Source organism: Paramacrobiotus metropolitanus, unplaced genomic scaffold (assembly GCF_019649055.1).
Source record: "Paramacrobiotus metropolitanus isolate TYO unplaced genomic scaffold, Prichtersi_v1.0 Parri_scaffold0000021, whole genome shotgun sequence".
NCBI lineage: Eukaryota > Metazoa > Tardigrada > Eutardigrada > Parachela > Macrobiotidae > Paramacrobiotus > Paramacrobiotus metropolitanus.
In genome coordinates, this window is record NW_026570241.1 from 2,021 (window position 1) to 26,311 (window position 24,291).

The following is a 24,291-nucleotide window of genomic DNA, read 5'->3' on the forward strand; positions in this document are numbered from 1 at the left end:
ATTGCGATGGGAAACTTTCTGCTGTTCTTCAGTCGCATTGTGATGGCGAGTTATCTCAAAAGCCAGGTAAAACGCGTAAATTATCATAAAAGACACATCACCTTAGTAGTTTGTACTTTGCTGTGCAGGCACATGGAATTGTGTCTCTGTACCATCAGTGCGATGAGGTATCGGAAGGTAACGACCGTATCAGAAAGGTCACTGTTTGCACTGTGCAGCGCTTGCGAGACAATCCGGTTGGATTTACCGTCGGAAAGCTCTTGGTCCTCGATACAAGTTTTATTCTGACGGTAAGCGATATGTTTTATATTGTATTACATGACACAAATCTTGTTCATAGAAGAGCAGTTTGTCTGATATTGCAGTTTCATACAGTATTAAATTATTCTTTTAGGTATTTGGGCTGCTGCTTACCTATTTCATCGTGATCTATGAAATCACATCTCGTAACGACCAAAAGCCATTACATGTAACAACAGCACATTTGCTGAACATACCGATTATAAGTAACCATACCACCTACAGACAATTAAAACAGCTGCTGTTAGCACTAATACAAAGGTTTTCACCATTATTTTTGAGGATTACCGTTTTGCACTACCAGTTAACAAGTTGACCTTAACAAAAGACTACAGCAGTTACGCCGAGCAAGAATGTAATCGTGTATTAGACTAATTTTTGACAGCATTCTTGATCGCATTATTCCGTACGTGTCTACGTGAATATCACGATGTGTCCGAAAAAGCAGTCTTTAGCATTGCGTGTTCGTTTCTTCTTCTTCAACGTTCGCACTTCGCAATGTCTTGTCATGAATGCTTTGACAGCATCCGTTACTACAGACCGCATCTCCACAATCTCGGTCGATTTTGCACCGTCGGTACTCCTCACACGGTCGGCACTGTCCAAAAATACCATTTGCTCCATATGTGGATCGAAATCACCACACAGTGTTCCCAGGAACAGTCGCTATCTTTCGCGCACAAATACGTCTGGTTTGTCGTTGGCTGCAGAGAGTCTATAAAACGAAATTAGACGACTGGATTAGCTTTCGGGTGTCCTGCACCTGCAGAACGGTACATACCGGTGCCTATCTTCGGTACACTACCTATCTTCGGTGTACGGTACATACCGGTGCCTATCTCCTTATTGCATACAGCATATTTACCTTCATCCGTTGATGGAGACGATGTCGAGGTCTCGTTATCAGTTAATTTCTTATCTGAAGTTTTACCTGCACCAGATGCAAAGCACTGAACAAATGTACAAGACGTTGCAAAGAAAACAAATTATTCACGAAATCAGCAGGCCGGGCTTTAGAAGTAAAACCAAAAGCTGTCACCTATTCTGGAGATGAATAGAATAATATCTTTTGTATACAGCTCCAGGACAAAATGATGGAATGTGGTGGCACCACTTTAGTGGTGCTAACCGAGACAGCTTCACTTCGGTAAACTGGTGCACGTACCGGAATTCGTGATAATTATTGCCGTTGCCGCCACTGTAACCGCCAAGATAATCACCGTTGTTACGATGCAGAAAGCGATCTACAACAAGCACGTAATCAAAATATACTGCTTATGCTTTTAACGTTGCTCAACCATGTTAAAAACAATACTTCTCACCAAGTACAGATATCGCTGAACGCCGGTGGCGTGATATTCGAGACTTATACACCACTATTCAGCTGTTAAGATTTTTGTAGTATTTTTTATATCACCAAATGAATTATACTACAATATTCGCTAACCAAAAGAATGCCGGACTGATGAATCGGTGCAACACAATAACGGTACCGCTAGAACCTTTGGTGGTGTAACAATCATTATATAAAAGCTATGACAGCAAAGTGCTGAGTTATGGCACTCAGTGCGGCAGCTTATGTTACGAAAATTCAACAATTTACTGGATAAAAACTTGATTAAGCACAAACACACCATGCAGCAACGTGCGGTACAGCAAACGGAACACTTCTTGTGATTTCGTTGCACATCCCGTTGCAAAATTCAGTTGATTCTCGATGAGATGTTTTGATCAGTAATTTCGCCGATCCGCACCGACTGCACTGCTGACTGCTTGCGCACGAAGCGCTGTCCATTGATCCACACAATACCGTTGGATGGAACGATAAACTGATCCTGTTTAGCTTTACCGTTCAGTTAGTGATGCATAAAAGATGAATTATCTTGCGAATTTAAATTACATTTTTTAATGTGCGGCCACGCTGTGTACACGCAAAAATTTGAGCGGATAATGCGACATTCATTTTTCTATCGAAATTTTGTAAGTTTGTACTCAAAACTAGTGAATCAAGGTACAACACTAAGATTTCAATATCCATCGTGCATAGGTTATAAAATTTGATGGGAAATTATTGTTTACGTTCACAGCGCTGGACCGGTCTGCTTCGCAGGTGTTTACACGTCGTCAGTGGAATGCACATGATCGCACCATTCTAACTCAGAACTGCTGTTCGAATATGTTATTAATGTCATGGAAAGCCTGGGTGTTCCTCTGCTTTACCAACTTTGTTATCTTCTCTAACTCAGTTCGATAATACATCCAGCAAATATGTCAAAGCAAAACGCAAACAAAACAAAACTGACAGTTCGCACAACAAACACCGGCAACATCAAAGAACGAAGTGTACTGAATGCGCTTGATTGAATTACGCTAGGAAAATCACCGAACTCCGATCTTGGTCACTGGCAGACTGGAGCGCAGCTCCTACCTTTTTCAAAATGCTTTTACGCCGCCCTACCGTTTGTTTTATTTTAAGTCATTCCGGCATACGTTAGTTCAATTAAAGTCGAAATATAATTATAACGGAAACACAAGTAAATTATGCACAAGTACTGGAATAAGTACATTGAAATTAGAGGCGCGCATCCCAGAAAGAGCATATCTATCCAGTCGGTTAACTACATGAAAGTTGTACATGTGCTGTACATTGTTCAATAACTATCTTAAAGCAAGGGCGCCGTAGGCTATGAACATTATAAACAACCATGTACTGTACAGTCACTAAAGATGTACAAAATCCAAAGTACCTGACTGCCTATGCTGTCCGCGTGATTTGTTGCTATTTTTGGAAATAAACAGCTGAAGTTAATCCTTGTTACATATAACCTTTCAGAAGAAAATCCCAACGAATAAAGGTAAATCAGTTATCAAAGTAAACCTGTAGGTTTGGTCAGCTACCCAGTGACAGCTACCCAGCTACCTAGTCGACAGTGAAGTTGAGGCATGTGCCACACTGACAGCACGATCTACCATAATTCTTAGGCGAGGCCAGTTCGTGGATGACCAACAGGTACGTCACCAACAGGCCAAACATCTGAAAAGATTCGCTGTTCTGATAAGCCAAAATTATAAATTCCCGATTGCACAATAAGCTATCCGTTATAACGATGGGCATTTCAAATTTGACCAACCGTTACAACAAATTCTGTGTCGAGAAGAAGGATCTTAGCCGCCGTGAACCCCACAGCTATATCTTGTAATCGCCGCACGGTGGGCCTCGTCAAGAGTTCCGCTTTCTTGGAGTAGTGTTCTGGTACGGCATTACAAACATCATGAAAAACTGTAGCGATATCGTGCGCCTGCAAAGTTAAATACGCGCAGTTGGATTTTGGTATTCGTATCGTAACTCTAAGACGATCGTACTTGGCTTTTAGCGTAGCTTGCAGCAATCAGTCGAAAAAAGCACTGTAAAAACCGGCACCACGCAACCGCTCCCACGAGCCAAAAATCTTCCACGTTTGTCGTTATGAAAACTCCCAAAGAAACGCCCATTGATCCGTTCAAGACAATGCCGATTAACAGAACTACGGCGAGGATATCTGAACCCGTTTGCAGCAATTGCAATGGACAGAAGACATCGTCCAAAGCTTTCGTGATCTTGGACAACATGAAATGGACTTGTCGACCTTTTCGTATGGCGTCGAATGCACTGTTTCGTGCAGATTCTTCCACTTCTTCCGTATTCTCCAAAACGGTGACTGCATTTCTAATACGTTTATTATTAGAAGCAAATGCCGCCCCGATAACAAAGGCTAAGTAGACGAAAGAGCAAGTAAAGAGCATCTGTGAGTTAGCGCCGAGTATTATCGGTGCCAATTGGAAGACGATCTGGTAGATGTGTGCCCGCATCTTCCATCCAAAGAAATATGCGTATTCCGTAGGCAGCGGTTGAGTAAAATGGAAATGCATCACTGTTATGCTAGAAACAGCCATCACAACTAGGAGACCGCCAACGGCAGTATGAATGCGATACCGTGCCGTCATTGGCAGATTGACATGAATCGACAAAACACGTTCAAGTTGGCAAATACTCTGGTCCAGTTGGCGGGACGTAAAGGGAAGATACCAAGCAAAACAATTGCACCGCCGAGAAACTGCGCGTAGACTACGGCCATCATATACAATGTCATCGTTTCCTGATGCTCTTCTAGTTGCGATACGGTCTGGATTAACGTCTCGCTGAAGGCAATCAAGCCGGCAGCTATCGGCACAGTCAAAAGAAAACCACTAATTAAAATCGATAAGAAAATTCCTGATCATTCCAGGAGAATATCCGTGCCCCTCAGTAAAATAGAGTAGACGTTCCAATCGTACGCGAACCAGGAAGTAGAAGCGAACAGGTGGCCTTTTGGGCTGCTCCATTTGGTAATGAATTATCAATTATTACGCCTTATGTTGCTAACTGTTACAAATACAATCCCATACTTTCTTGCTCTTACAATATGTTCACAATGAGTAAAAGAACCGTATCAAGCACGGTACTCATGCACGTACAGAGTAAACTTCTAAAACTATGGCATCGGTTAACATGTAACATGTTGACGAAACTGGATTGGGCTCGGTTGACAGTTGACAGTTGCGTCCATAAAACGTACACGGTGTAAAGTTGACCAAAACCTGCTCCATCTATGTAAATTCGACAAGGTGTCAGGATTATGGACTAATGAGAAAGCCGTTGTTGTCGCTCTTAGGTAAGTTACAATTAGAGGAAGAATCACGCGCAGCGCGATAATATTGAACGATAATATACTACTGTTTGCCTGTCTACTACGAGTACGAGTACATTATTAAATCACGCAGTGCAGCAGGATTCGTCTTCACTCTATTAGAGTAATGACACTTAACGTTATTACAGGACAGAGTAGCGAACAAAACCCAGCTAAAGATGAATCAAGTGTGCTGTAGCGTTGGGCGGTTCCGTCTTACAGATGCCATCGCTGCGGGATGTACTTTCATGGACCACTAGCAAATATGTGGCCAACACACCAGTGGTCTGCAAAACCAAAGAGATGTGGAAACCGCCATCCGTCAATATTTCATAAGTTTACGACATGCAGGCAGACTTTATGATCACATGCAGTCGTTGTATCAGGGCAACGTCTGTTTCGATGCAACAGAGGAAACTGACTAGTACTTTCACTTACAGTTACGACAAAGTTCGTATCCAGGTTCACTAAGCCCCATCCGGTCAGTACAACCGGGTTCTCCGTCAGTCGACGAAGCGTCGCACTCATCTGGTTTCGAACAGCCGTATTCCAGTGTAACTTCTCCATAACATCGTGGTAAATCGGGACAACACTGTGCGCCTAAAATTAAATTCACCGTAGAACATTTTCGTGACGCAATACTCATCGTCAATAGAGTAGTGTTCCAGTAAAAAGGTGAATTGCAAAATAGTCACTAACTTGATTATTCAGCCAGCTCGCGGAAAGTAGGCAGCCAGCCAGTAGGCTTGCGACACCAACTGCCGAAATTATCATGGATGCAAAATCCTCATCATTGGGTGTTAGCGCAAACCCCATGGACGCGGTCAGACGCCCTTCCATGACCAAACCCACCATCAGAATGACCTCCAGCGTGGCACTGCACACCAAGATAAACACGCCGGGTGCGAAGACGGTATCAAAGCGCCGGACGATCTTTGTTAAGCGATGATGGCGCGATCGAATCCGCTCCAAACAGCTGGTGAACTCCTCCACTCCGATGACCCCATTTTCTAGCTGTTCGAAATTTTGTGCAACGCCGGATGCTATACTGCGGAAAGCGTATCCCGTTGTCCCGACCATGTACAAGTAAACGGTGCTCAGGATACCTCGACAACAACGCCGGACATAAGAGGAATCCTTGAAATATGACGATGGCGAAAATCGTACGAATGAATGTAAACCATAAGCGTCTGTATGGAAGGCGTCATTATATTTCCATGAAGGCGACAGTACATCCACAATGCGCCGCAGATGGCGATAAAGGCGTTAAACAAAAGCGTGATTTTGGATAGCTTCTTGATTTTATCCGGGAAAAGTGGATGCTCGCCTATGTAACTCGCCAATTCCTGCACGATTTGGTGGATGTGTCGGGTCTGACGGGTAGTCACTACGATTGTGGCGATCGCTGCCACATCGAACGAAAAGATCATCAGCGCGACAAACAAGAGCTTGGTAATCTCTTCGGTGGAATGGCCGCTTTGCTGGCCTTTAGATATTCTTCTGTCACGGTAACTGTCCAGAAGGAGGGCGCATACATACACCACACCATACGGATGCGATAAACGACCGCTTCGGTGAAGGTCCGTCCTGCCATACGCTGAGACCGCCTAATCGCAATAATGTACGGAGTCCCTTACTGCGCCTGTCAAAGGAAGAACCAGTTTTCTTTTGCATTTTGCAAATATTTATCATATGCTTATAATAGTTATTTTGGACTTCTAAAAACTATTTGAACTATTTTGAACTTCATTTAGTGGTGAAAGACAAACTCTCGCGATGCAAAGTTGACTGCATTTGCATCGCCTAAACGGTACGTTCACAATACAAACTTGTTGATCAGCTAATTTTGTAGCGATTCCACGGAAGTATGTACGTTCCACTTGCAGCAATCATTCAAATAATGGAGAACAGTTTGATGTAGGCAAGGGAATTCATCCTTTCCCAAATGCTAACAAATATTAAGTAAAAGAGAATCATATATTGAACCTTAAAAATAGTATACATTGTACGTCGACAAAAACATTCTGCTGAAGTAGCACGCTTGAGACGCATCACCATCAGCGTTAGTACCAACGGATCGCTTACAGCGGAATGCATCCAGGATGACCTCAGTGTTAGAGTACATGGACAAAGTACATCTTTACTACGGACGTCAATGCCGCTGCGCTATGGTCAAAAGGCCATTGTGTGCAGCGTGCAAAAAGGTCAAAATAATATGATTACAACATTATTTTGTCGATCAGTAATGCGGCTAAAGCCAGTAAGTTAAAAAGCACAGTTTCTAACTACAAGCCTGCTGCTGTATGCGCAGTTTAATAGCGGTAATACGCTTCGTTATTTCCTAGGTAGTCATGTAACAAAGCCAAATCTAATGGTAAGCGTTGCAGTTTATAGTGCAAATGAATTACACGCGGTACCTTCATGTTACTATCGGTATTTGTAAAGCACATGCAGTTTTTTGGTTACTGGGATAGAGGAAAGAAAAGCAAATTTTAATTGTGGCAGGTCTCACAGAGTTGATGTTACCGGTCAGACCATTCCCAGTAAACGCAACGCGTTAATAAACGTCAAATGCGTTAATAAACGTAACGCATTTGATCTGGATAGCGAATAACAGGGTAACACAACTTACGATGCACACAAGAATTCCAGAATTTGCCAAAACTATTTCCAGTGCCACTGGTCTGGTTTTACCGATAGGCATCTAATTTCTTAGGTGAAGTTCGCAACATGCGACGTTTTCGTTTCACCTTATTAATATCTGGAATTAAAATTGAAAATTTCAGAACATTGACACTTCGATCGAATTAATAGATGGTGACGGTTCTTATTGGCTTTATAAGCAGCTGCTTGCACGTCAGCCTGACTTGTGTATACGGCTGTCACATGTCATACAAGTCTACCATATGGGGAGACTTTATAGTGACAGACTTTGTTAGTGTCCTGGACAAAAAGAATTTTGCCAGTTACGTACTGTAGAAGTTATCGCAGTAATACGACAATTCGTCAATACAGTCACACTAATCAAGGGATTTCGACGCATAATCTTTCGTCAATGGAAGGTTCCAAAAGCGTAGCTGGTACTATCTCCTGGTTTGCACACGACTGGAACGTTTACTCGATCTTACTGCGGCGCATCGGTTACGTTCCTTGGATTGACAAACAGTTCTCCTTTCGGTCGTTGATTAGCGGTGTACTCCTAACGGTACCCGTAGCCGCCGGCTTGATAGCCTTTACCGAGACTTTTGGCAAAACCATGTCGGGACTTCCGGAAGAGCAGGAGAAGCTGACCTTATACATGGTCGCCGTCGTTTACGCGCAATTTCAGTTCGGCATTTTCATTTTACTCGTTGTCTTTCCTTTCCAGTCCCGCATCCTGAATCAACACGCTGGTGACCTTGAACGTATTCTGTCGCATCATGTCAGTATCCCTGCTGTGACACGCTCTCGCATCAACACAACCATTGTCGGGCTGCTCGTTGTACTGACGATTTGCAACATAGTTGGATTGTATTTCCATTTCACGCAGAAGCTACCAGTGGAATATGTGTGCCTATTTAGATGGAAATGCGGGTTAAGATTTATCAGGCAGTGTTCCAGCTTATACCGATAATGTTCGGAGCGAGTACTTCCGGCATCTTTACCTACTCTTTCGTTTATCTTGCTTTTGTAATCGGAGCGGCGTTTTCTTGTAACAACCAAAACATCAAGAAAGCAATCGTTGCACTGGAAACCGCAGTTGACGATTCAGTACCGCTCGATCTAAATGCAATCCGGCAAGTTCGAAAAGTTCACTGGATGCTGTCAAAGGTTACTCTCGTTTTAGATGATGTTTTCTGCCCGCTGCAACTGTTGCAGACGGGTTCAGATATCTTCGCTATAATTTTGCTAATCGGAATAGTTCTGAACGGATCCATGGGTGTTTCTCTGGGAGTTTTCGTAACAACGAATACCGAAGATATGTGGTTTCTTGCAACGGTTGCGTTGTGTCGCTTTTCGATGTGCTTCCTTCGGCTAATTGCTGCAAGCTACGTTAAAAGCCAGGTACGAGTTGCACATACGTAGTTACCTGTACCAAAATTGCATGCTCTTTTATACTTACATTGCAGGCGCACGATACCGCTTCGGCGTTTAATGACCTTTGTGAAGTGACACCAGAGCAAGACTCCAAAGAAGTGGAACGCCTGACAATGCCGACGGTGCGCCGACTACATGGGAGTTTTGTTGGATTCACCGCGTGGAAAGTCCTATCTCTTGACAAGGAATTTATTGTAACGGTACGTCTGCAGCCTAAACACTGAGCGCAGAATTAACCATAAGAACACTGGCTTATATACCGCTGTGTAAATTCTACTGGGCCTTTTATCTTTATCGTGGTACTGGTATTTGCTTCTTTAAGATGAAGACTTGCTACCTTTGATCGATGAAGAAATAACTAATTTTGTAGGTGTTCGGGTTACTGGTGACCTATCTGTTGGTCATCCACGAATTCACGTCACCCAAGAATTCCGGGATCAAGTCGTGTTGTCATTGTTGTGATAACTGGAATTTCACGACTGAGTAGTAGGAGTACCCAATCGCTACCATAAGCTCGGTGTGAATGTACGATTAGTGTGTCCATTGTCCAATGTTCCTTCGGATCGGCTGGTCAAATTAGAGAACACGCGCAGTAGTACAAATGTACGAATAAAACTATGAGCAGCATCGTTTTCATTACTGATGTCAAACTGCTAATTTCCGAAGCCTTTGTGTCAAAGTGCTGAATTATTTACAGCTATTTGTTTGTACTGTACTTTTTAGTTGGTTGTGTGCAACTAAGGCTAAGACATCAGCCCACTGGAAACTGGAGCGTCTGCCCAGCAAGCGCTTTATTTCAGCCGCATTTCTTCTCTTCATGTAATTTTATATGAAGAGAATTACAACTCATGAATCAAGATTAAAGACTCTTAACAGGATTCCAAACTTCAGCTCCCCGCTTTCCTAGTTCTCGTGAGGTGTATGGTAGTATGGTACTATGTTAATTGTAATCAAAATGAAAGTAACAAGTAAGAAGCACGATATATTATAACAGGTATGATAGAGTTTTGTTATGGATCAGAAGTACTTCGATTTAGGGCACATTATTCAACAGCTTAAAGCACCACGAGCATGTGCAGCGCCGCGAGAAAAATTTTCGAGCGAACAGTATTTACTGTACATATTAATATATCTATATTGCAGAAAAGGCATCACAAATGCTCAAACGATAGCAAAATTGCAGTAAGTAAATTTTATTTTTTTGTACTTGTAATCAATACTGACGAGTACTTACGTTGGGTACGTTCTTATTCCAGTCGCTTTCATCCTACTGTACCTGCAGCTTATGGGACTATATAGTCTATACTCTTATACTGTACATACCGTATGGTTTTCATTACGTACCCTTTTTTATGACCTATCTACGTTTTATTTACCTTGTTAATAATTATTGCTTGCTCTAATGTACATGTATGATAGTATTCTACCATGCCATGATTCTACTGTACTTTTACATGTACATTAACTGTACTAGTTTATTATTATTATTATTATTGTTATTATTATTATCGAACCAACAGTAGCCAAACTCCACTTGGGAGACTTTTAAGGCTATTGGAAATTATTTTTGGTATTTTGAAATTTTTATACTTTTTTTGGTTTGATTTTATGAGATAAAAGTTACTCATCTGGGAATCGAACCCAGGCTATACAGTTCAAAAGCCGAACGTATTACCACCAGGCTGTGAGCAGATTAACATAATATATAATTATTATTATCGAACCAACAGTAGCCAAACTCCACTTGGGAGACTTTTAAGGCTATTGGAAATTATTTTTGGTATTTTGAAAATTTGTATACATTACAGATGCATACTTTAGCATGTCATAATGACATTAGCGATCAAATTTTAATGTTTGAAATTTTCACTGTTCCCTGCAGCATCAAATAATATTCTCTTATAAAAGAGGAATAGAGAAACCAGCGAATGAATTATAATTATGGGTATTTGACGAAGCGGAAGCCCGACTGATTGGTGCACTGACTGTGATCAGACGTACCTTATACTATACTGTATACGTTGTTAAGCTGTTAATAAATAACTGGCCCCATCCGGTGGTCATTTGGTCACAGTTTTGGTGAATGTTTGTATTCAACAAATTGTACATAATTCATGTAGTACACGTAGATACTCCTAACAACGTAATGCAAGTAAATAATAAGTAAAATGCCCTAATATTATTTAGAATTCTTTGAAATAATTAAAATATTCTATGTAACAATTATACTAGTTAATTTGAATGTTCTCTTTCGTTCCAGAACACTGAACATTCAACGTAATAATAATAAATAAAAAATACACAGTACATAATTAATCGGAAAGTAGTCCTCTTCTGTCTCGGAAGTCAATACCGTACCTAACACAAATTTTGGGTTTGCTTCGCAACAACAAAAATTAAGCGAAGCTGTACTTACATGTAGAGCCATAGAGATACAGTAAGTCAAGTACGTTGTGCACTTGACAAAAGGATGAAAATAAAACAAGTACTTACCGCTTACCGTAAGCGGCTTACGCATTTGCAAAAAGCAAAAATTAGCATAAAAATATTTGTTTCCAGCACGATTTGAGCGGGAATATAGGTTTAACTCGTTGCGCCGCTGTTGTGACTGGTAGAAATGTGGCGCCGGAAGTCAGGTCTATGTTGCGAATGTTGAAATTAAAACGTGGCGCAGTTTCTTCGCTTCCTGTTCAGCGCTGTGATCATTAACCTATGGCTATGACGTTGTAATGTTGTCACGGATTTCCGTCACAAAAAGTTAAAAGTTTCCTATCTTCCTTAGTTTCTCTTTTTCTTAGCGATAGAAAATTAAAGAGTGTTTCCATTTTCCGTTTGTTTTCCCTCAAACTGAATATAATCTCCAACACGTTCATAAGAATTATACTTCTATTCGTTTTCAGAGCTGGCGCACAGCTGTGGCAGAAGATGCTCTGTTTCTGAATTTTGATCAGTATGTGTACGAATATCGGAATATGCACTGATTTATCCGTTTGATTGAGTTGTTCAGTTTGTTGATGATGTCTGCATGATCTCCCATGTCCGTCCATCACTCTCCATGTGATCATGAGCAACGATGACGAGGGCCGGACTTTGGAGAAGGAGTTGGAAAGTGTTAAGCGGAGAAATCAGGATCTGCTGCGGGAAACAGAGACGCTGCGTGCCAAGGTTGGTTGTGCTTGTGCAGAAGTCAGAACTTCGTTGCACTGACACACGCACCATCTGGGCTCTTACAGCTAAAGTATTTCGTCGTGTCCTGCAAATTATTCCACATTTTTATTTTGTATCAGGTGATATGTCTGGAGAGTGAGAAGGGTGAATATATCCGCGAACTGCGCAAGTACAAGGATGCCTTGCTGGCCCATAAGAAAGAGCTGGCTAATTTCCACGAGCATAAACATGCTAAAAAAGAACTGGAGAACCAAGTTGACAAGTAAGTGCAGACGGAGTAAAACAGGTGTCGCATTTCCGGAAATTAACGGTTAACACAATCTGGGGCATCAGCTGATTTTACAGCAGGAAACAGTTGCTCAGGAATCACTGATCACTAATGCAGTATTTTATCAGAAATAAGGTTGGTTGTCCGTATTCAAAACACTTTTTGAATCTTATTTAAGAAATTTTAAAATGTAAGATCTTTAGAACGTTTAACAGTTTTAAATGGGGACCATTTCTTAGTTGAATTTTCAATTTTTTCTGTCTGTTGTAATGGCATTTTGTAAATGTCTGGTGTGAAATAAATAGTAGGTAAATAATTTTTTTCAGGTTTTATGTAGACAAGTTTAAATGAGTTATTTAAAACGGCCCTTGAATTTCAACAGCTAACTGTTAGATATTCGTGTGTGAATTGTGTTGCATTATTGTTAGTTGAGAGTCTGTTTTCTTGTCTTCGTTCGTTTTCTTATTTTTTATAATGTTATTATTGTTTTCCTTATGATTGCGTTTCGTGGTGCCTTGTTTATGCTCCCTACGATTTTGTTGTGACAGCTCTTATTGTCTGTGCGTTTATCTTACATGTTCAGTGTTGTAATGTTTTGCGGTGGAGATTTTGCCGAGTAAGTGCAAATATTTGAGCTGACATCCACAGAATTTTTTAAAGAATACATCAACAGCCTTAACCATATATCTGTAAATTTTACTTAAATGGTTACGCACGACTACACGGTGAAGTACAAGATACGTGGCAGATCTTTGAAACAGGTGTTATCCTTCGATTTCTTTTACACTTTTGAACATTTTTCTAAACCTTGGACAGCATGCTGCTGTGTGGAAATGGATCGTTCGCTCCGGTGCGAGAATTGATGCTAAAGTTTTGTATTTAATTGGCTTGTAATTTTTAATATTCAAGTATTTGGATGAAAAATTGCGGTTAAAGCTGTCATAAATGGATGGCTAATGATAAGTGTATTTTTTTCCATGGCAGTCATAAACGGCAGATTCTGGAGCTGCAGGCCGACCTGGATCGATTACGTGATTTGCTCAAAGAAACCGAAACGGATATGCGAAAATATCAGAGCCAGTATCAGGATTCCATGGACTTGATCGAGAAACTCACCGCCAACAATGTTGATCTCAAAATCAAAGTTTCCGCTTTTTCTTCCGAGGTAAGTGCCACTGCCGATGCAGTTCTTTCGATTTCGTTGGCGGTATAGAAATTGTGATAACGTAGTGAAGGGGTTGGAGTCATCGTTTCCTTGTCATCAAAGTGCAGACTTGGGCTCTACATATACTATTATTAGAAACGTAATAATTGAATTTGCGAGAGTTTAAGCTGAAATTTTTTTGCCTATTGTATGCAAACCTAATTTTTTTACCAACACTCCACTCAGCATGTCGTGAAAGTTTTGCTGTTATTGGGAATTCTGTTTTTATTTTTTGTACTCGTGTTACAGGTATCCGTAGTCGCCTGTTTGGTAAAGTTGATAAACAGCATATAGTCATTCTTTACACTCTTATTTATCTCCGTCTTGTATTCCGTTTTGGTAAATGTCACTGGCCAATTTTTTTTTAAATAAGATTGATTTGTGCATTGATTTGTTCAGATAAAAGGATAGTGATACTTGAACAGTTTGGCGTAGTTTGTTAAATTTATGGTTTAATAAATCTGAAAATAGTAAACGAAGAAGGTTCTTATAGTGCCTAGTCATATCATTTTCGTAGACTTGAGTGTCGAGAGTCCAGACTTTGGTAAAGTTTTATTTATAATTTTGTTAGTTGGATTCCTTACAAGTTTCTTATGCCGCGCTGCAAAGCGATCACGCCACTCTCCTGTCGCGATCGGAGCGCGTGTCCAGCGACCATGACCTCCTGAACACCCAACTGGAAGCGGAACGGTCCTCCCGCGTTAGCGACGCCGAGACTCTCCAGCGTCAGCTGGAAGAGCGCGACGCGGAGATGCAGCGCTTACGGCTGGATTATGAGAACGCGCAGAATGAGAAACGACTCCTTTCCAGGACGTATCATGCCACTTTGAAGGATCTGAAACGGCAGCTGGCGGCGGCGGCCAAGGCGCATTGTAATGGATCGGAGAACGGGAAGGGTGATCCGGAGAATGTTGAACAGATCAGTCTTAAGTCGCGGGCCAGTTCGTCGTCGTCGCTGGATGCCTCGCCGGTGCTGCTGCACTGTGTGACCAATCATAATACATTCTCCCACAGTGAAGATTCAGCGGTAAGCACACCTGTATTTGTGCTGTATTCTGTAACTTTTTCAAAGAGAACTAATGGTGAAAATTCTGTAGAGTTTTTGTAGAAAAAAATGGTCCAAAATGGATTCCATAAAATATCGGAAGCTTCGTAGTGTAGTGGCAATGAACAAAGTGCCAAAATGTTGCATGGAGTAATGCGTGTAGCCGCACTCGTGTAGAAACCATTTTGAACGAAAGCCGTGCAGTGCAGGCAATTTTTTAACGAGTGCGTTTGTTCCTAGTGTCGTTAAAAGGTATCATGGATTTTAATAGGAATTCGAAGATGCTTATATTTTTAATATTTTACTATCTTGCAAGTGGGCTCATGGATAACACTATTACTATTCTCGTTTGCTTAAGCTTACCGTTAACTGTTAAAATGTTTCTGGCTTATGGGTGAGGCAGAAGCCTTTTGATGCTTCCGTAAAAATAAAATTTAATTTTTTTTAGCGAATTGTGGACTCGTTGTGCCAGCAGCAGTAATGTCGTTTTCCCAGTAATGTGATGTAAATTCTTAATGGGTTTTAATTCGTTGCTTACCTTTTTGCAGGCGCCCTCGCCACAAGCCAGTGCGGATATCGACAAAGCCTTGTTAATCGAAAAGATTGTGAATCTCCAGCGTGAATTAGCACGGAAGGATGAAAAGTGCGATTTCCTCGAGGACCACATTGCGTTATTAACGGCAGAATTAAAGAAAGCCAAACTGCACAGATAGAATTTGATCATTCCGCGTTGTATAGCGGTGTTTTCTCTACTGATTAAAACTGTCTCCACTCTGTCCGGGCAACCCGGTGTATGAATCTGTTGTTTGAATCTTCTTACCAGTTTTTCGTTTTATGATAGAATTTTAATTTAACTTACAGATTCTCATGGGCTTGTGCGTTTTTGTGCTCTGTTTAGAGATGTTCAAAGAGTATTGTTGAATTCGTAATCTGGCTGACAGTCCACCCTGAGTGATGAATTTTTTATAATTCAGTCTTGATTGAACTGATAAAATTCGATTGAATCAGTAATGATTTATGAAAGATAAAGATTTGGTAAGCGTATTTACAGGCTGTATAGTATACAGAATTTCGCAAACACTTCAAAGTACCGAAACTTCTGAGTTGAATCTGCTGAGAAAGGTTTCTCCTCTGTGGTTCATTCTTGTCAACAAAAACTGCGGTTTGGATTTTATGGTTAGCCTTATTTGTCAATGTTTTGCCGAAAAAATGTCGGGAAATTTACTATACATTTGTCTCGCTTTTGTTTTTTGGGCGGTAAGTTCCGTATGTACACGTAAGTACTTATGTATTTTGTACGATATTCAGCTACTCCATTAATTTTTACCATGTAGGTCTATTTTATTGTATCTTTTCTAAACTTAAGTTTTTGAATTAGTATTATTTGCATTTAAGCAGACTGACGCGCACCACCTACATATATCTTCTAAAATTCATGACACATACATGACTTACATAGTAAAATTATGTTACTGTATTCGTATCTTACACTACCGTACTTCATATGTCCAATAATTATAACTACATATTATATATAGAAATATTCCATTTCGCGACCCTGCAGTTAAAAATCTTTATTATGAATTTTGGTTCGTAATTTTAATTTTGCTGATGGAACTGCGAAGTAGTGCCAGCGATTTTATATCAATTGAGTTACTGTACGTGTATTGTTTGTACGAAAATGCAGCTGCCGTGCCACAGTGAGCAAGCGTCGGACACCGATGTAAACCGTATCCGGATTACTTCCCGGAATTTCGGGGGCCCCCTGTACCGGATCACCATACCACACGGGACATCCTACACCATCGTCTGTCCACAGACTAGACAGGAATTGAACAATCCTGCACTGCCAATAACCGAAAATATCCAGTCGTACCTGGACACCGTCAACCACTTATCGTGTCAGCATCCCTTTCCCGATTTCCGCACGGCACAGACACCGGACCGCGGCATCACCGTCCTGATTATGAGTGCCCGCTACGCCGCGACCGCCCCGGTGGGCATCTGCATGGATACTTTTGTCTGTGATACGGAGATGACCAGTCAGTGTGACCGCTACATCCACCACAACTGCACGCTGGACGCCCGCGATCCCCTGGAATTGCCCGGGTGTCAGGGACGATCGCTGTTTGTGGAGTACGACTGCCGGCCGGCACGTAAGTTGAGATTATATTCCTCAGTGCATCCCCAGTCAGTATAGTAAATTCAGTGTATACGTGTACTATGACTTAGTGATATATATATAACGATATAAATTATTAATTTGCAGCGGTGATGATCAACTAATACGAACGGGATCGCGGCGGACGGATTTGGATTGCTACTTTCAACGTATAAAGTTTAATGCATATATTCAGTCAATATTGGGATGGGCTGATCATGAGTCTTACGGTGAACTCGCGCCACTTCGAAGTTTGTTTGTTTGATATTCTTTTACGTAGTACGTAATAATATCTAATCATGTAATTATCGCAGTTCGCAGCCATGTGTGCTCGATCTTGTTTCTCTACGATACACAATAAATTATTATTATTACTGTGATAATTATTGGATGATCTTTATGGATGACCTTTCGGTTTATTTACATACTCGTATATACGGTGCATGCGCGGTATTTAAGCATGCAGTTCAGCACTGTTCGTTCGCTTGGGAAATCATAACGTCATCACTGTAGCAGTATATCTGACTACAATACTAACCTGTAAGTATTCTGCTGTTAACTACGCATATGACGTAGTTGATTGTCGCAAAAGTAAATAGTTGTTACATAAATAAAACAATTAAACATACAAAAATAATTATGTCGCTTGAACGTTCAGACATGAGCAGGCATTCCGGGCCACGGCATCCTATTAAAACCGCGCCGTGTCCGCTGCAGCTGGTACATAAAAGGACTGTACGAATCCAAATCCCAATCATGCTGCGGATAGCGATTGAAGTTGTAGGTGGAAACGGCTTCCGTAAGCACCGCCAAACATAACACACAGCACAAGTACAGGGACATAACTATCCATCCGTGATGCTTCCTTTGCATGGCTATAGAAAAGTTGCACAGAGTATGACAATTTTACAAATTGCTCTTTCAAGTCATCAATCAAAATATTGACTGTCAGGCAGGAGATAAGACGAACTGCCGTTGGTTCGCGTTAAAATAAGTTAAATAAATATGTGAGTGAGTAATAAATAAATAAGTGACGTTGCAGAAATTCTGTAATAAACAATAATGTATAAGTATGTACGAATACTCGTATAGACATAATAATTATAATGTACCGAAACCTACCCGAGTATTAAAGAGATCATTATGTGAGTGGTTAACTCTTGGGGCGAGTATCTCTACGGGTAGATTCTCTAGGGTACTTAATTAAGTACTGTAACTAAAGTCATCAATTAAATTTCGAAAACCTCCTGCGATGTATTACGCTATGCTTATATTGTAATTGCGTACTGCATAGCAAATTTTTATGATCACCGATACGAGCAAACTAAAAATTATAATTATACAGTTATATTTGTTCGGTTTGCCTTCTTCCGGTGCTTAGTTAAAGTGAATCAAACGATTTGAAAACTGATACTTACTGAATATGTATACAATTCTGTTACAGTAAAACATAATACTTACTATTAAGTCTTTTTTAACTGTAAAGTAAGTACAGGTAGAACCTTCTCCGACTCTCATCGTTGTCATGGCTCTGTTAGCTAAATATGCCCGCTGTTTGTTGAAATCTGTTACCGAAAATACGGCATGCGTAGGAAACAAAAATATTACCGCAAATAATTCCAACGCAACGCTGTCAACGCGGTTTTTACTCAAACACTGACCTAAAGAAAACATATAGTTGCAGAAACTGAAACAAATCAATTGAGGAATTTTCTATTCAGCTAGCCATATAATTGGTAAACCGGAACGCTTAAACACCAATACCTGCTCACTGCCAGAAGAGCACATATTATCTGCGCTTACACAATAAAAATCCGAACAGTTAACAAAAACTATGAGACGTCAGACAAAGCGCACAACCGCAAGATCCATCACCAGTTATGAGAAAACTCCCGTAATTATCCTTCGAAAATGAACGACAGGCAAGCAGCGATAAACAGAGAGCGGAGATAATGAGATGCATTTGTGCCGTTTACAGTCCGATATCGTAGTTGGCTTTGCCATCCACGTAGGCGCTCTTGATGAACGGCACCATGATTTCCGACGGAAAGACGATGTCGGCGATGGCCGGCTCCTTCAGCATCTTCTGCATCCAGGCGTGCAGTTTAGGATAGTCGCGCTCCATCTTCAGATCGACACTGCGCACTTCACACCGGCGCGATACGTTCGAACCACGGCCAAATCATCACGTCCACGAAACCCATCTTGTCGCCTGCAGATAACAACGAAGTTATAGAACGACAAAAACTGGGAACGAATAAGTTGAATGTAACGTGTACATGCATGAGAATCTAATTCAACCAACAGAAATTAATCCATGTAAACTAATACTCAGATATTATAGATTCATTTATTTATTTATCTTTGGGACAGAAATCAATTCAGTTATTGGCTCATCAAAACCGACGTACAGTACAAGAAAACTGAAAAGTCAACAGAACTGTTTATCTAAAAAATTAAAAGAATCTGAAAGTCTAAAAATTAAAAGGTAAATCGCGCAAAAATAAGATCAGAATAAATCTGTGAATATACGATAGAAATGAAAGAACAGGATGCAACTCGAACGGGAACAGTGCTCACAGATACGTTCACAACGCTTACCTGCGAAATATTGACCAGTCAATGATTCCTCCACTTCTTTCAGGCCCTTTTTCAGCTCCTCGACTTTCTCTTTGTCACCCTTAGCGCCAACGGCGTTCAAATTGTTGATAAACTATAACACAATTCAAATAAATCGATATAATAACTAAATAACTTGGAAAGGGAGGATGATATGCCGCATTCAAGTGTTGCCGACGAAACAATTTCGAATATACAGCATACAGACTAATCTATACTAATGTAAAAGCACAGAGAAACCGCTTAAATTTTAGTCATGAAGTTCACCAGAAAACAACAGATTCCACGAGATGCTCATAAAACTGTGATATATTAGCCAGGATTATTTTCTTATTCTGATAATCATTAAGAAAGAACTTCTTTCGATACGGCAAATGTTTTAAAACAGAAAAGTTTATTCATCATTCGTTAGAATGATACCTTCTGAGTAATGACTTCGATAGCCACTTTCTGACGAGCCTTTTCGTACTCGTCTTTCGGCAACAGTTTCGGCTCATTGGGGAAATGCTCATCGACGTACTCGGCGACGATCAGCGACTCAAAGACCGGTTTCGGCTTCCCGGGCTCATGCAGTGTCGGCACCTTGCCCAGTGGGTTGTGATGGGCCATGTACCATTCCGGTTTCTCGGTCAAGTTGATATTTACAATTTCATACCTGCAGCGACCAAAACACGTCAACAACAAGTTAACAACATCAGTTCGAAGCGCCGACATTCCTGAAAATCCGCATAATATGAACACAACCTTCAAGTTTTGACAAACGATGATTTTCTACCAATTTGCTGCCATTCAACAGAGTATTAGAAAATAAAGCAGTACTAATGACATTCGAATAATACGAAAAAAAAACGAAAATAATGAGTGCGTTCAGTACTTGAATGCAATTGTCCAAGATAAAAATATCCGGATTTAATTCGAAAAATAATGAACCTATTTTTCCAATACACTCATATACACTGATACGAATACTTCCGTATTGAATGATAATTATGCGCAATATAATTCAATCGCAATCATAATCATTCCAATTTTTAATCAATTTCACTGCGTTTTTTTTACTGTTTCTGCGGAATGGAAAAATTATAAACAGATCCAATCCGCGTCACTGATACAGCTAGAACAGTATACTGCATGCAGTTTTAATTTTAAAATTACTTATTACCATTAGAAAAATAAAAACCTAATTTTACCAAAAATACTGGAGAAACTAAAATATAATGTTAATAATATGGCCTTATATGGGTTAAGATTCTGGATTTCTCGGTCTCTGGTTTCCTGATGATACAGCTTAGATTGTTAAAAATTCAAAAACAAGGCTGCGTTGCGAAAAGATGAAAACAAAGGTTGACCTTGACCCCCGCAATTTCAAGGTTAAAGATGATTGACATTCGACAGTGAATAAAAAGGGCGAGCTAGACAAGGTACGATAAAAAGACACTATGGAAAACGGGGAGCGCACACTTACGGGATTTTCTTGATGTTCAGCGTCAGGCGAGCCCGCTCGGCGTACGGGCAGAATCGCATGCTGAAAAGACGCAGTTGGTTTTCGTCCAGTTTGGGTTCCGATGAACCTACAACGACCAGTCATGTCAACAATTCCAAGAAGCCGTGGAAAAGGATCTCCGGTGTTTTAAATGCGCGTCGCCTCGTTACCTTTCCCGAAATGCTTCTTTTCACCGTTAGCAGCAGGCATTTTCAGAGAGGAGTGTGTAGAGAAATAACGAGGATGAAGAATGGGTCGGAAAAATCTAAACGGCATAAACTGATAAACAGTGAGAAGCACAGAATGACTAGCGAAATTTCAGCAGCAAAATGGAAAAACAACTCGAAATTTCTGTCATCGATCGACTGTATTCACGGCAGGGCTGGTGGCCAGGTAAAAGAAATGTTTTCGCCGTGCTTCACGCATTTCCGGTTTGTATGTTGCGAGACGAGGTATGCACCGTATCTTCGCCTCGCTACCCGCCGAGCAAAAGCCTTGCCTATTGTTGGATGCAGGCAGCAGGCCTGATGGTGAATTTTTTTTTCTTGATTTTTCAACTGTGCTTTTCGAAACCTTCTTCAGTTTTTCAGTTTAGTCTTTTCCCTTGCATAACTATTGCAGTTCCTCTTCGGACCACTCGTATAGAATTTGGGAAACATGCCTCTACCAAGCGGAGAATCGAAACATCTTACGATTGGTACATCTTCCAAATTTCCAATAGTCTGCGTCATTTGCTGTTTTGAGAGCTGCTTCGCTGAAGCATACATAGAAGGCAGCTTCGGGTTGACTGGGCAGTTTTGAACTGTTTGTCGCTGGTTCCACTTTGATTCGTCAGTGGCATTTCCCGAATAGCAGTATTCATAATTATTTCGTATTATCGTGAACGGGTTATTAATTGTGTGTGATAATCCGTCGTCCATTTCTGCAGGTTCTCCGGAGCCGCAGCTGGACGCATCCACGTTGACGGTGTACAGTATGCGATTCTGCCCCTATTCCAGACGGGTCTTGCTGGTTCTGCATAAGAAAAAAATCCCGTACGTGCTGCAGTGTGTGTAATGATGGATCGAGTAAATTTGACTTGATCGACATCGACGACATGTGAGAAAAACCTTCCTAATCTGAACTGGCGTTGCTGACAGATCTGTTGCATGCATGATGCAGGCACAAGATCGTCAACATCAACCTGAAGGCGAAACCCGAGTGGTACTTGGAGCATGTCAACCCGCTGGGAAGGGTGCCCACCCTGTATGCACCGGGTCGGAATGATCCGCTCTTTGAGTCGCTGATCGGGGCGGAGTATTTGGATGGACAATATCCGGGCGACGGCGCACTGCTGCCGCGGGATGCATACGAAGCAGCCCAGCAGAGGATCCTCATTGAAGTGATTACGCAGAAGGTAGTTTGCAATTGCGCTGTTTTAATTCTGCAGAAAAGAAGTGACAGAGTATCGTTAATCTTCTTAGCAAACGAGCCTACTACTTGCTGTACGAAACATAAATTATTTGCCGTTCGATGCATTTGTGGAAACTGGTTGCAGATTAATACTGTAGTAAGAAAAAATATAATAGCGAAAAATCAAGCAAGCAATCTGCAACTGTATTACAGTTTTTGAAATTATAAAAGAGATAATTGTGAATTGTTGCATTTCATTACCGAATCTTCGGCTTTTACAGTACTCGTACTCGTCTCTTATGTTTACTGATTTACATATTTACTATTCAGTAGTATTTCCAGAGACGCTTCGTCGACGACAGTATTTATGCTTTTTTGAATACAGTACTGTATTGTATTGCCGTGCCATCCCTTATGTATTGTATTATATGAAAAACGGTTACACTTTTGGCTGTATTTTGTGACTGGTTTGAATGTAAGTGATTGTAGATGTATAATAATGTGCGCTGTAGCAATCTTTGCTTGAGCACTTTTTCTGTCGTTTGCGTCGTTGACCGTATTCGTAATTAAAGTACTCGTACAATACATCTTACGAAGTATGGACGTAACTGATTTTGTATTATTTTGAAGGTGATAAACCATTTGAACGTTTTGGGAGTGACGGGAGATACCAGCAGAATGGGCGAACTGTCGAGCGGCTTATCCGATGTGGAGAAACTGCTGACGAGTGATTATTTCGCAGGTAAATTGCAGATTGGTATACTCGTATAGATATGTATCTGTACAGCTTTTTGTCAGTATGCATTATGTACATAATTAGTCTTCCTGTATTTCTTGTTGCGCCATTATCGCTCATACTTTACAGAGATTTTATATCGCATTCATAATTAAGTTCACTATTTGCGATAAGGAAATCATTCACTGCATTCCAGAAAAATATTTAGTTACACCATTTAATCATTCTTAATTGAATTTACCGGTAATCATTTGTAATCATGTCCGAGTATCTGTACTTTCCATTTCTGCATTATAGTATTGTCGTTATACCAGCCGTCAGCAGTTGGTTCTGCATTTTGCATGCCATTAAGCGCTAATAATTCTTTTTAATTATTTTATTGCAGGAAGCAGATTAGGATTTGTGGACTTGATGATATGGCCGTTCTTCGAGCGTCTACCGTTTATCAGTGATATGCGACAAGCGGGCGTGAATCTGGAGAAGGATCATCCCAAGTTGTTCGCCTGGACGCAGCGGATGCTGTCCGACGTGACAATTCAAGAAGCATCTTTTCCACCAGATATTATGACTAGATTTACTAAGAGCGCCTACATTGACCAAAAACCTGATTATGACATTGGCTTGCAGTAGCCTGTACACCACTAATTGGATAGTGAACTCGTTAGATGTGTATTGTGTGATAAAATTGATTTGCAATTTTACATGCTTTTTCGTTTCTTAAAGTTTATAAAACGAGTTAGAATAAAATTTATTGTCGGTTTTGGACGTTTTCTAAAGAATTTCGTTTTGTATACGGTAACTGTACAATACACAGTGTACTGTGCAGTGCCAAATTTTAGGTACAAGTGGACTTTTGTATTACGTATTAATTTGTACCGGTGACTGTGTGCAAAGTTGCAAACTGCAGTTTTATAATAATATTAGATTTCGAAGGCGACGACATTGTCTTTCCGACTGCATATAAAAAAAAATTGTCAGAAATCCTGAAGTTTGACAAAGTATCGAAGAAAGTATGAGTAAATTGTTTTATGTATTGTAATGATATGTGTTAACCATAAGACTGCTGAATCATTTTATGTTGGAAAATCATTAACGGTAAGAGAAGGTGAGAATAAAAATTGATATTTTCGTC

The 24,291-nt window shown here is 40.6% G+C and overlaps 4 protein-coding genes and 1 long non-coding RNA gene across 5 annotated transcripts; 3 read left to right on the forward strand and 2 right to left on the reverse strand.

The window, feature by feature from the left end:
• Positions 1–960: 960 nt before the first annotated feature.
• On the reverse strand, positions 961–2,331 carry LOC129586650 (uncharacterized). The gene is made up of 4 exons (XR_008690166.1): positions 1,935–2,331; positions 1,466–1,544; positions 1,166–1,231; positions 961–1,015 (listed from the first exon to the last, which is right to left on the reverse strand). It is a non-coding gene; the product is annotated as an uncharacterized LOC129586650 (long non-coding RNA).
• A 9,236-nt stretch (positions 2,332–11,567) lies between these two features.
• On the forward strand, positions 11,568–15,797 carry LOC129586519 (coiled-coil domain-containing protein 186-like). Its single transcript, XM_055479796.1, has 5 exons — positions 11,568–12,248; positions 12,371–12,513; positions 13,504–13,684; positions 14,295–14,750; positions 15,317–15,797. Exons 1-5 carry the CDS (start codon positions 12,147–12,149, stop codon positions 15,479–15,481), a joined length of 1,047 nt encoding a protein of 348 aa, XP_055335771.1. The 5' UTR covers positions 11,568–12,146; the 3' UTR covers positions 15,482–15,797.
• A 52-nt stretch (positions 15,798–15,849) lies between these two features.
• On the forward strand, positions 15,850–17,303 carry LOC129586520 (uncharacterized). Its single transcript, XM_055479798.1, has 3 exons — positions 15,850–16,025; positions 16,456–16,924; positions 17,038–17,303. Exons 1-3 carry the CDS (start codon positions 15,942–15,944, stop codon positions 17,052–17,054), a joined length of 570 nt encoding a protein of 189 aa, XP_055335773.1. The 5' UTR covers positions 15,850–15,941; the 3' UTR covers positions 17,055–17,303.
• A 1,259-nt stretch (positions 17,304–18,562) lies between these two features.
• LOC129586557 (glutathione S-transferase omega-1-like) lies at positions 18,563–21,418 on the reverse strand. Its single transcript, XM_055479856.1, has 5 exons — positions 21,202–21,418; positions 21,014–21,119; positions 19,969–20,203; positions 19,531–19,642; positions 18,563–19,141 (listed from the first exon to the last, which is right to left on the reverse strand). Exons 1-5 carry the CDS (start codon positions 21,305–21,307, stop codon positions 19,077–19,079), a joined length of 624 nt encoding a protein of 207 aa, XP_055335831.1. The 5' UTR covers positions 21,308–21,418; the 3' UTR covers positions 18,563–19,076.
• A 138-nt stretch (positions 21,419–21,556) lies between these two features.
• Positions 21,557–24,066, forward strand: LOC129586526 (glutathione S-transferase omega-1-like). The gene is made up of 5 exons (XM_055479806.1): positions 21,557–21,728; positions 21,960–22,065; positions 22,193–22,427; positions 23,054–23,165; positions 23,545–24,066. Exons 1-5 carry the CDS (start codon positions 21,689–21,691, stop codon positions 23,787–23,789), a joined length of 738 nt encoding a protein of 245 aa, XP_055335781.1. The 5' UTR covers positions 21,557–21,688; the 3' UTR covers positions 23,790–24,066.
• Positions 24,067–24,291: the final 225 nt, after the last annotated feature.